We start from the raw sequence: 12,596 nt of genomic DNA, 5'->3' as shown, positions 1-12,596 counted from the left end.
GATGCCTGACTTTGTTATTATGTGGTCATTATGATCTCAAAGTTTGAAGCAACCCATGAAACTGGGCCCTCTAATTTTTTTTCTTCTTTGTCTTTATATATCGAAGATAGACATGCTTTATGAGTCTGACATGTACCAATATTTTGTGTTGCAGAAATCGAGGCAAAAGAAGCTTGTGACTGGCTACGGGCGGCAGGATTCCCCCAGTACGCCCAGCTCTTTGAAGGTAACACTTCACCACACAAGAAACTTTTATAAAACCTCACAAATGTTATCACACCCAACTGTAAATTTGTAGTTAAAACTGATTCGAGGGAGACTGGTACTCTCATTCAGATTTCGAAACATTCGAATGACATCAGCATCATTTAGCGCAAACACAAGCTTTTAATGTGGAGTTTAGTTTCCGATGTTGTTTCGACAGGCTTTTTTAATGGCTGCCAGACCTGGTGATTGTTAAGCTGGTTTTAGCTCATTCATTTCCCCTGTGGTGGGATGTGTATCTTTTTCATATCATCTCAAATGTGTCTCTTTTAACTCCTACATCTGAAATTTTCATCTGAAATGCTGAGAGGTACAGGTCATTGGTCAAAATGGTTCCAGTTAAGAGGTACCACTTGAACATACTAGAGTATGACATCTTCAAAGGGAAACAGAGGTCATGGGAATAACCTTGCCACAGAAACACTGCCTTTTTCACTCGCCCTTGGCGAACGCTTTTGATGTTGGAGTGTTAGTCTTTGGATGCAATTGTGTGAACACTCTCTATTTTTCTTTTCTTTTTATATTTCTTCAGCACTCAAGGTGTTCTGGGATATTTTTGTATAATGGATATTTACTAGAATCCATTTGAAGTTTTAGTGCATTTCCACATCTTGATATTTCATATAAAATAAATATGAAATTATAGATTATTATTTAAACCTGGAAATAAGACATTGGCTCACAGTTTTTGTAGCAAGATAAACAATAATTAAAGTGCCCCTATTAAGCTATTTTAAAGGTTCTTATTCTTTTTGGAGGTGTCCTACAATAGATTTCTACATCCATCCAAGGTCAACAACACTTTAATTTTCTCATAATATACATTGCACATCACCTCATTCTTCAAAGAGTCTGAAAACAGTTCATTCGAAGATTCTGTCTCTCTTAACCCCTCCTTTCCGATAGCCTATTCTGCTCTGATTGGTCAGATGGCCCAGTCTGTTGTGATTGGTCTACCACTTACAGCACGTGTTGGAAACAAACTGCCTATTAACGTATCTGAATTTCAGTTCTGTTGTTGCATTATTACATAGGTATGTAACATGAAGTGAGACTGGATGACCTTTTACGTTCACAAACAGTTATTTTACACACTGCATGAAAGGTATTAATTGAAAAAGCATTTGTTTTTGAAAGCCACATTTTTTATTGAATTAATTTGCAACTTATTATGTAAGAAAAATTGTGTCCTATTATGCAATCCATTTTTTGTAATTTTTTTATATTAATATTACTACATTGTTATCTCAATGGCAGACACAGAATCAAAATGCATAATAGAATCTTCCCATAATGCATCTCTTTAAAAAGTGTCGTTTTGGAATTTCCAGCATTTCAATGCCAGAACCCCAGAACTCTTCCTGAATCTGTGTTTTTACTTATGTCATTCTGCAAAGACAAAAAAAATATAATGAAACATTTAATTGTACCAGAGGAATGTTAGCTTCAGCAGGGTCTGGATCCAGTCACCCTGTTACATAAGTTGGACACCATACTCAATAGAAGACGTAATGGCTTCTCAAAGCCAAGCTCAGTTTTTGGGGGGCAAACCCTGTCTTAGTTTATTAGCATCTGGAAGTCTAAAACAAGTTAGCTACTCTCTTTGCCTTGGCTATCGCTCTGGAAAGAATGTGTTGTCAGGTTTTTTTTTTTTTAAGAGTGTGGGCGCTTGAATTCCTCTGTGTTCACTGTGAACATGCAAGATTGGCCTGTTAACGAATCAGAGGGAAATCATTACGTCCCTAAAAGGCATCTGTTTTTTTCCAGCATTTGACTATAATGAGCTTGATTGTTGAAATGGGATATGCCTGTGTTTCTTTACAGATTCTCAGTTTCCAATTGACATCTCTCCTGTGAAGAAAGACCATGACTTCTTGGAAAAAGACCTTGTGGAACCTCTATGCCGGTAAGGACTGTGTACTTCCTAAACCAAAAAAGTCCATAGTCCATAAACCACTGAACCTTATGAACAACGCAATTTCAGTCATTTAGAACATTCTGTGTTTTCTATATTTCTCGGGAAACACAATGAGTGTAATTTACAAACTTTATTGAACCAGTTGTTGCTTTAATTATGACATTTGTGCATTTCAGTAGTTGACATGAGAGAATCTACGATGGACTTGAGCTTAATTGACGCAAAACACAATGACAGCAATAAAACAAGAAACAAAATTTTTTTTACTCTTAGGACCTTGTCATTACTGATGACTAAAGGAAATGTTATGGTGATAAACTAATCGTCAATAACAGGATTTCATTTAGATCTACTATTTTGTAGTGGTTGAGGGTTGTAACCCTTCACAGACATTGCAATGGCAAATCAATGGCTTTTAAATGGTCTTAGTCATCAGTAGTGACAACAGGACCTTCTTTTTTATTGCTGTAATTGTGTGTTTTAAAAGGCTGGTGTAGTTTTTCTCATGTCAATCTTCTTATAATGCAGAAGTAAATAATGACATGATGAAAGCAACTACTGACTCAATAAAGGTGGTAAAGTACAGCATGTTCTCAATGAGTTAGCTTTTCCTCTTGTTTAGACACTGAATTTTAGTTCCCAAATTAAGATGAAAAGAGCCTTCCAGTAACTTTGGTCGCCTTGGAGACTACCCTGGTAGGGGAGAGCATTGGGGGCAAAGGGGGGCGTACTCAAGCTGGTCTACTGTGACTCTAAACAACCCTTAAGCAACTCATCGAAATTCCAAACCTGTTTACTGTTGTATGGGAAACAATGTCTGACATTCCCACCTCTCCCCCTGACTTCTCACTTTTCTACAGCCCCCGGAGGGGAACAACCCGGTAAACAATTCTAGCACGACATGCCCAGTAAGAGCGCTGAGGAGGAGTTTGTTAGTTGCGGATGTTTGCAAGCACCAGTGAAAAAGTTATTAACATCTTTAACCTTTCTGACAATTTGCTCTCTACAATTTGCAGATGAAGACTGCTTGATTTGTGGATTATTAGCCCTATTAACTCATCATATTTTTCGCCAATTGTAGGGTTGTCGTGATACCACTAATTCAATGCTCGATACCAATACCTGTGAAATTCTTAATACAAATTTTGATACCACAATAAGTTAATATTATATTAAATATTAATACATTAAATGAACATTTATGGTGATGCCTTGTCTTATTGGGACCAGTGTCTTATTTTCTTGAGTGAACTGTTTAATCTTTGCTCTCCATTGACTATGGCCAATGTCTTTCAGTTTGTTTTATTATGCACCGACTGTGTTCTGCAATTCATGTTTTATATCAAGTCTTTTTGCTTTCATGGCACTCACACAGACCACTGAACAATATAAAGAGTCATAAAATGTCATGATTATTACATCACAAACACCGGCTTGGTTTCCATGCATGCTTCAAGATGTTGTCGTATTTTCCACATTATTATTTTCTTTCCCTTTACAGCATTAACAGCTTCTAATAAATCTTCCCTGCACACTTTCAGATCCAGGAGGTGACTTCTTTATTTCTTTTACATTTATTGGAAATATTGATACATTGCGGTGTTGCTTCAAGACCTTTATTGTGAAAGGTTGTAATTTAAATGCTCTGCCATTCAAAAAGACTCAAGTTCAAAGAGAAGCTTGAGCCCACAACTTTGTCAAAAGCTCAGAAAGCTGCTTTACTTTCATCCCAAAGGAGTTTTTCATATTTGATGGACCACGCAAATGACTAAAAAAGAAAGACCTATTTTCAAGAGATTTTGGGAATGACATCAAAGAAAAGCAAGCTCTTATGGTTTTTGTTCGGTGTTCTGAATTTGAGGGTAAAAACAGGCCTCTCAGACCTGGAAGAGTGACTATATGGCAGCTGGAATCAACACCACATTAGTTGCTCTTGAGGACCATTGAAAACCATGACAACTGCAGCTCGCAAGCTTTCGCCAATTAAAAGCAAGTGTACATGAGAGAGAGTAGGACATTGGCCAATTATTGTGCCTAATTAGGTTTGCTGCTCACCAGAGCTGAGTGTTGGATAGCAAGGACATAGATCTTATAGCTTGATTATATTAGAAACAACCACAGAAGGCTGTTCTGATATTGTGTCCACATCACTGCTGTATACGCAATGCAAAACAAAGCCAGTTGGTAGGAAAGGCTTTTTGAATTTCTATCCATTTTTTTTTTTTTCTATTTAGGCGACTGAATACGCTGAACAAGTGTGCCTCTATGAAACTTGACGTAAACCTTCCCAAGAAAAAAGTAAGTGTTGCATAATTTCTATTTAACACTAGCCGTGTATGTGCATTGTTCTAGCAAATTCGTGTTATGGTGGTTTTGCTGCAAGAATTAAGAGGGTTATCATGCCTGGAAAAATCTATATAATGACTAGCACAAAATGCCTCGTGTTTTAACTCTAAAAAACAACTACAACCCTTTTTTATCACAATAAGATTGATATATGAGAAAGCCACTAGCATAGTCTTGAGTGAATTGATATTTCTGCTTTCTTTCCTAAAGTATAGTCTCACTTATTGTACCACCTAAATATATTGAATAGAAACTGATACTTTGTGTTATATCACACTGGTTATATAATCATTTAACAGAGGAAGGAATGTGCCCTTTGAGAACATGAAAAAGCCATTTGAGTGAATCTAAACTGTTACCTCTGGGGGTTCTGGATTGTGGAGAAGGAAAAAGGAAAAAAAAAGGGAGAGTGAAAGAAACAGTTTTCTTGAAGGATTGGGATGGTATTCAAGTGTTGAATTGCTAACCTAGTAAAGGAAAAGGTATGGCAATAAAAAGAAAGACATATTTATTCGTTCCCTTGTTGATTTGCAGAGCGAAGACTCAGATGAAGATGACCTCTTTGCCATCAGTGACAAATGGACCTTTGAATGGAGCAGTCGCCGCTGGTCCAGGCTCCAAGACATTGATTGCCTGCTGAGGGGTGTGGAAAACAAGAATTCAGGGGAGAACTCTGCTCTGAGGCCAACAACCAGCAGCGAGAGTGTTCTAACAGATTTGAGCGAGCCAGAGGTCTCCTCGCTCCACAGTGAGAGCAGCGGTGGAAGCGGCGTTATTCCTGCGCACAGTGCGGAAGACTCGGACAGCTCACACCGCACCTGCTCAGACTCTGCGGCCATGCCTGACCACACATCACTAGGTGTGGCCCATCTTTCGAGCTACGTTTCGCTGCCTGTAAAGCATGCCAAGCGAGGACGGACACGAGCTAAGGAGTTCTTACGCCGCATGGAGGCTTTGCAGTTACGGGGAGCAATGGGTGGAGGAGGGAACAGGAGTCTTGTTGTAAGTGCCCCGGTTCTCCAACAAGAACCCCAGGCTGTGAAAACTCTCCGTTGTGTGGAGATTATCAATTGCGACGTGCGTCTAGTGGAGCAACCTTCCGGCATGGGGTTGCCATCCCAGTCCAGCAGCGAAGGGAGCAGCAGTCAGTCCAGCGGGAGTGCCGTCAGTACGCCAAACCTGAAGGAACGCAATGTCCACCGGGCCAATCACAAGCGTAGCGGGATGTACCTGGAGGACTTGGATGTGTTTTCCAGTCTCATCCAGGGTAAGCGCGTGGCAGAGCAGAACCGCCGCAATGAGTTCCGTTCCTACGAGGACCTGGTGGTGCATATTCCTAAAGATCACAAACCTGGAACCTTTCCCAAAGCTCTGTCCATTGAGAGTCTTTCACCCTCAACGGCAACCTCCATCAGCTGGCACTCGGCAAGCATGGACTCGGATGTCAAACGTCCACCCAGCATCAAAGAACCTCGGCCCATCACTCAGTGCTGCACACGAGGCAGTCGGATCAGCATTTATGACAATGTACCTGGCTCACACCTGTATGCCAGCACCGGCGACCTCATAGACTTGGAAAAGGAAGACCTTTTCCCACATTTGGACGATATTCTGCAACATGTTAATGGGCTGCAACAGATCGTGGACCACTGGTCCAAGAATGTACTGCCCAATAGTGAAAATGCAGGGAAGGAGCGAGTTGATCGTAATGGAGAGAGACAAGGGGACCTGAAGTCATCCAGCCAGATCACATTGGACTTTGAGGGACAATCAGTTCTGGAGGGTCAGGCTACCCTCAGTGATGTAGAAAGAGATGGGGTGTCGCTTAATGAAACAGAATCCACAGGAATGAGGGAAAGGAGAGACTCTGGTGTCGGGGCTTCGCTTACCAGACCAAAACGGTAAGATTCAGAGCTAACAATATAATATACAGTATGTGTTGCATTCAGAACTGTATAAGTTCATTGGAAATAACGATCAGTTGACTGGTCTGTAAATTAGTATGTATGCATGTGTATGTAAAACAAAACCTTTATGTAGTAGTTTTTTTAGATGCACCGATCAACCGATCGAATCAGCCGATTTTCCGCATGCTCGGCCTGGACCGGTGACCGGCCGTTCAGTCTCAGGTCTTTCCAATTCCTAGCCGGTCCGTTTTTGTGCCAGCGGTACAGGCAATAACGTCAAACTGCGCATTTTCGCAGAGAGAGAGTGTTTTCAGTTCATTCCAATGGATGTTGACCTTCACGCTCATGCACGAGCGTGAAGCACAACTTCCATAGGAATTAACTGGAAACGCTCGCTCTGCTACGCTCGCTCTGCGCCAGTGGATTCACACTGTCACTCCTCTCATTTGCTCTGGTTAAATAGTGCTTGTATTGCGCATCATTTTACTAATTCCTGCAGGTTTCGTTCTAACACCAAAAGCGTGTGGACCACTGACCTTCTTGGCATTCAGTAAAACAGAGTCAGTTTTAGAATGTAAACAGTTGAGAGAAAACATGTTTTGTAACCGTTTATTAGAGCCGTGTATAAGCTCTTAAAGTGACAGCAGCCTAATATTCCTAATGTTTTAATGTTAATCAATCAACAGACTCACTGCAAAAAATCACTCACTGCTCTCGACTGAATAACTTTTGTAACTTTAACAAGGATTAAACTGTATTTAATTTATACAATGAAGACTACCTAGTGTTATTTGACATTTGTTTACTTTAATTTCTGTAGTATTTCTTGAAAACTAACCGACTGTTACAGTAAACCCACCTGAAAAACTTGAAGATGTGTTTATTTCATATCTGTCTTTATTCTGTTGCATTCATTTATGCAGTTTGCAATTTGTTTATTTGTTCTTATTTTATTACAGAATTTTTACCTGTGGTTTTTTTATGAAAATAAAATATTGCATTGAAGAAAAGCCGATTTTTGTTTGTATATGCTGTCAATTATAGTTTTTAGAAAGAAAATCGGAATCGGCAAAAATTGTTCTCCATAGATTGGAAATCGGAATCGGCCAAGAAAATTGTCCAATTTGTCCAAATGCTGGTTTGGGTCGTTGTGCTCAAAGTAAGCCATTCATTCACCCTCAGGTTTGAATCCCTAACATGGTTCCCTGCTCTTTGTTTAGCTTGCGATGGCCGAGCTTCCAGATTTCCAACCGCCTCAGCCATTCGGTCGCCTCTCTCCAGATCTCCAGCCAATCTGCGTCCCAGCTTAGTCTGCTACAGAAATTTTCCTTGCTCCGTCTCACTGCCATTATGGAGAAGTACTCCATGTCCAACAAACATGGCTGGACCTGGTAAGAATCTGTTAGAAAAATAATCAGATCCTATGGGATTTATGTTACTGTTTTACTGTAGTTTAAAGCTTCAGTCTCTAAGTGGTTGTGTTATGATTAGCTCAAGAGGGAGTACCAGTAAATCCTAACCCATGCACCCTCTACTGGTCACTATTGTTACAGCAGCCTACTGTTGATAAAACTGTGATAACTCCACAAAGCTTTATTGTTTAACTTGTTTCATTTACCTGTATTGATGACTTTACTACTCTTAAAACATAAAATATAAAAAATGCCACTGTGAAATAGGTAATATGGTATAAAAACCTCTCAATTATTCTTTGTCTCACAGGTCTGTGCCAAAGTTCATGAAGAGGATGAAGGTTCCAGACTATAAGGATAAGAATGTGTTCGGGGTTCCACTTATTGTGCATGTTCAACGCTTTGGCCAGCCTCTGCCTCTTGGTGTGCAGCAGGCTTTGCGCTACCTCAGGAGCCAGTGCCTTGATCAGGTCAGTCAGGCTCATCAAATCAACAATATAACTGTATCAAAATCTAATGGCAATCTGAAAACAGTAATTAAATGTTATTATTCTACTAAATGCAAATGTACATTATACTGTATGTGCACATTCAATTTCCACTTTCTTGTAAGTCAACTTATTTTCTTTACATTTAAAATGTTCTGTTTCCTAGGTGGGTCTTTTTCGCAAGTCGGGAGTGAAGTCTCGTATCCAAGCTCTCAGACAGATGAATGAGAGTTCTCCAGATGATGTCAACTATGAAGACCAGTCTGCGTATGATGTGGCCGACATGGTCAAACAGTTCTTCAGGGATCTGCCTGAGCCACTTCTGACCAGTAAACTGGGTGAAACCTTCCTCCATATTTACCAATGTAAGAAACACTCCCTCCCCAAACTCTAACCTACTGTAACTCTTCTCCTACATCCATCTCATGCATTCAGGAAAATAAATACATACTTCCTTTACTCATCTGATCCTTGTTTCCTCTTTAGATGTGCCCAAAGAGCAGCGCTTACAGGCCGTGCAAGCGGCCATCATGCTGATGTCAGATGAAAACAGGGAAGTATTGCAAACACTGCTCTGCTTCCTGAGCGATGTCACTTCCGTGCAAGAGAATCAAATGACACCCATGAACATCGCAGTGTGTTTGGCACCTTCGCTTTTTCATCTCAACATCCTGAAGAAGGACAATCTTGCACCAAGGTAGCAATTATATCTACTATAAATGGTTAGGTTAGGTTCGAAATCTTTATTAATCCTCATAAAGGAGAAACTAATTTGCCATTATTTCAACTATACATTACAATTCAACATTACATTCACACACACTATTATATTAACTATGTTATATACCATTTTATATACTATTATATATACCATTTAAGTTCATCCATCCATCCATAAAGCAACACTAAATTAAGATGCATTTTCCCAATAATTTATACTGAGTTTATGTATGACGTGACATTACATTTTTGATCATATTGTTATTTTAATTATTATTATTTTACATTGTATTATTTTAAATATTTTTTTTATTCAACTTTTTGTAACAATAAATAAATATTTAAATACATTTGATAAAAGTTTCTTAACTAAAGCATTTTCTGATCTGTCAACAGAGCTATGCAGATGCAGAAAAAGTATGCTACAGGGAGGCCAGACCAAAAGGACCTGAATGAAAACCTGGCTGCCACTCAGGGCCTGGCACACATGATCACAGAGTGCAACCGCTTGTTTGAGGTGAGACACATACACACACTAAATTTGTTTTTATTGGCCTTTTCAATTATCCCTACTGTTGAGTACAAATTGTTTTATTTTCCCTCAGATTCCACATGAAATGGTGACACAATCGCGGAACTCTTACGTGGAGGCGGAGCTTCAGGCTCCCACGATTGAGGAGCTCTGCAAGCGGCAACATCAAGAGGAAGAGGGGGAAGATGAAGGCTCCTGGCCTGCCTTTATGGAGGCCAGACTGCAGGGTCTCCTCAAAGAATCACGGGAAAAGGCCAAAGGTTGGGTGTCCTGCCAGAGCACCGGAAACACCGAGCTGTCCTATAAGAAGGTATAAATAGAGAATTTTTACTGCTTTTGCAGTATATATAGTCATCCCTCAGCTCTGTCCCGTGACAGCTTCACAGCATCCCTCCACCTCCTCATCGCCTCACTTTTGGCTGGTTCCCATCCCAGTCAAAGAGCGGGAGTACTCTGGGTTCGGGCCAAATTCCGAGCTCGGAGCCCTCCCCCACATAAGCATACTTTACTCTATCTGATTTCATGTCCATGTGAACTCGTGAATTAATACTAAGTAAAGTGCTTTCGTTTGACTCCAGGTGGGTGATGGGAACCCTTTGCGACGCTGGCGGGTTTCGGTGGAGGTGGAGGCTCCTCCGTCTGTGGTTCTGAACCGTGTTCTACGGGAACGCCACCTGTGGGACGTGGATCTGATGAACTGGAAAGTGTGTGAGGTCCTGGACAGGCAGACGGAAGTGTTCCAGTATGTCCTCAACTGTATGCCCCCACATCCCAGCAGAGACTTTGTAGTGCTCAGGTGGGTTCCAGAACTGAGAATGTCATAAATTAGTCAAATACTCAAGTCATGGAGGAGTGTTGCTCACATTGTCTCGACCAAATCCCTCACAGGTGCCTAATAGTGTTAAGGTTGGTTGAAATACTTGTCCACCATGAGAGAATGTATAGAGTGATTGTCATGATGAAAAAGTGTCACTCTACTCCTCCCCCTTGCAATGAAATAAATTTCGGATGTTGTTAGATCCAAAATGACTGACTTGGTCTCATGAGATCAGAGTTGTGATTCCCATAAGTCTATATTTTGTTAATATGGGCCTTAGAAAAGTCTAAATGAGTTTCTTTTGCTTTGGCTACAGTTGGTAGCTCCTGTGTGGACAACAACAATGCATTTCACTTCTGCACTTGCGTTTTACTGTGTGAGCTGAAACACTCTTTTCACAGCTTTCACTAGCTCTGAGACACTTGGCATTTCTCCTATTCTTTTCTTAGAAAAAAATCACTCGTCGCAAAATGAAAGCTGAAAATGAAGGCCTGGTTGTTTCAAGTCCATTCTTTTTGCTTTTTTTCACACTTATAATGTTGCTTTGGGAATCTGCTTGTACCATTGTCCTCTTTTATGCAAATAAATAAGTCTTCTAACAATTCTCTCCCAAGTGGTTCTGCATTAAGGCAGCATTGTTGGCAGCATTAAGTCTGAGAATGATTCAATGGGCTATATAACACTTTTAACTGTTGAGAAATACTCTTGTTTAAATGTTTTGGTTCAACATATATGTCTTATACATAAAGAGTAACTGCTGAATTTGTTAGCTGCTGAATACTGTACATATGTGTGTGTGTGTGTGTGTGTGTGTGTGTGTGTATGTATATATATATATATATATATATATATATATATATATATATATATATATATATATATATATATATATATTAGGGGTTGCACGACTACTGATTTCTGCTAGTCGATTCCTTATCAAAACAATACTCGAGTTACTCGACTACTCGTGGTTCATGCTACTTTAAATGAAAAGACATGAAATAGCTAGATCTTATCAATAAACATTTATTAATTCATAGCCTAATGCAACAATTACATAAGTAAACTCTCAAAACATTATAATTATGACATTTCATTTTTAAATTTTCATGTAACAGTCTAAAGCCAAATAAATAGCCGTTCTTGCCTTTCATTTCAGACGTCTGCTTCTAGGGGCCGTTCACATATCGCGTCTTTTTCGCGCTCAAGGTCGTTATTTCAAATGTAGGAGCGCGGCGAGCGCGCTCATATGGAAACAACGTGGTGCGCTAGTTTTTCCAGGCGGGTTTTTCCTTCTCATCTCCAGAAATATATCTAGTAGTAAAGCTAATGCAAGGGCTAGAAATCAATTAATCCTTTGCTGATACTTCTTCATCGTCATCATGGAGAGCGCAGTTCACGGTTGCATAGCACCGACAGACGCCATGGGAGCGCGAGCGCTTGTAGGAGACAGCGGCCGCGCTTTCCACACGTTTTTAAACGCAATATGTGAACGGCCTCTTGCAGAGTTGGCCAATTACAATATTTTTGTCATCCTTGATGAAATACTTCCACACATCTGACGTGTGGCGTCTGTTGGTGACGTTCGCCATTTTTAATTCATTTATGGTTAATGGACGCTCGAGTAGTCGATTGTTTCCGACAGCGTCGACTAGTGGTTGAAGTAGTCGATCTATCGACTACTCGACTAGTCTATGCAAGCCCTAATATATATATATACACACACATACACACACAGTAGTCAACAAGTGGATCAAAAAAGTTAATCTAAGTTGTCCTAAGACAAGAACGGGTATTGTTCAAAATTCATGTATAACTTCGATGAAAGGTTTTGATACACTTCAAATAGATTACTTTGTTTACTACATCGATTGTATGATTTGCAATGTTTGTCTTCAGGTCATGGAGGACGGATCTGCCGCGGGGGACGTGTTCTCTGGTGTCGGTGTCTATCGAGCATGAGGACTGTCTACCTGTAGGGGGCATCAGAGCTATAGTGATGGAATCCAATTACTTACTGGAGCCTTGTGGCTCTGGCAAGTCCAGACTCACCCACATCTGCAGAGTGGACCTGAAGTGAGTATATATATATAGCTGATTGAGTCACACACACACACACACACACACACACACACACACACACACACACACACACACACACACACACACACACACACACACACACACACACA

General features: G+C 40.3%; 1 protein-coding gene and 1 long non-coding RNA gene across 8 annotated transcripts in view; one reads left to right on the top strand and one right to left on the bottom strand.

Moving 5' to 3' along the window:
• The window catches only part of LOC309505970, a 293,235-nt gene that overhangs the window by 215,833 nt on the left and 64,806 nt on the right, over positions 1–12,596 (bottom strand). The window lies entirely within an intron of this gene.
• stard13b (StAR related lipid transfer domain containing 13b) overlaps positions 1–12,596 on the top strand; it is a 95,530-nt gene that overhangs the window by 81,927 nt on the left and 1,007 nt on the right. For all 7 annotated transcript variants that reach the window (XM_082179456.1, XM_082179455.1, XM_082179459.1 and 4 more), the window contains 12 exons: positions 155–226; positions 2,089–2,170; positions 4,417–4,480; positions 5,063–6,429; positions 7,656–7,826; positions 8,158–8,317; positions 8,502–8,700; positions 8,822–9,032; positions 9,452–9,572; positions 9,661–9,897; positions 10,166–10,383; positions 12,304–12,480. In XM_082179456.1, coding sequence (XP_082035582.1) covers positions 155–226; positions 2,089–2,170; positions 4,417–4,480; positions 5,063–6,429; positions 7,656–7,826; positions 8,158–8,317; positions 8,502–8,700; positions 8,822–9,032; positions 9,452–9,572; positions 9,661–9,897; positions 10,166–10,383; positions 12,304–12,480 — 3,079 coding nt within the window. The remainder of the gene's footprint in view (positions 1–154; positions 227–2,088; positions 2,171–4,416; positions 4,481–5,062; positions 6,430–7,655; positions 7,827–8,157; positions 8,318–8,501; positions 8,701–8,821; positions 9,033–9,451; positions 9,573–9,660; positions 9,898–10,165; positions 10,384–12,303; positions 12,481–12,596) is intronic.

The sequence above is a fragment of the Leuciscus leuciscus genome, assembly GCF_965113295.1.
Source record: "Leuciscus leuciscus genome assembly, chromosome: 9".
NCBI lineage: Eukaryota > Metazoa > Chordata > Actinopteri > Cypriniformes > Leuciscidae > Leuciscus > Leuciscus leuciscus.
This window is presented reverse-complemented; position numbering and strand designations above follow the sequence as displayed.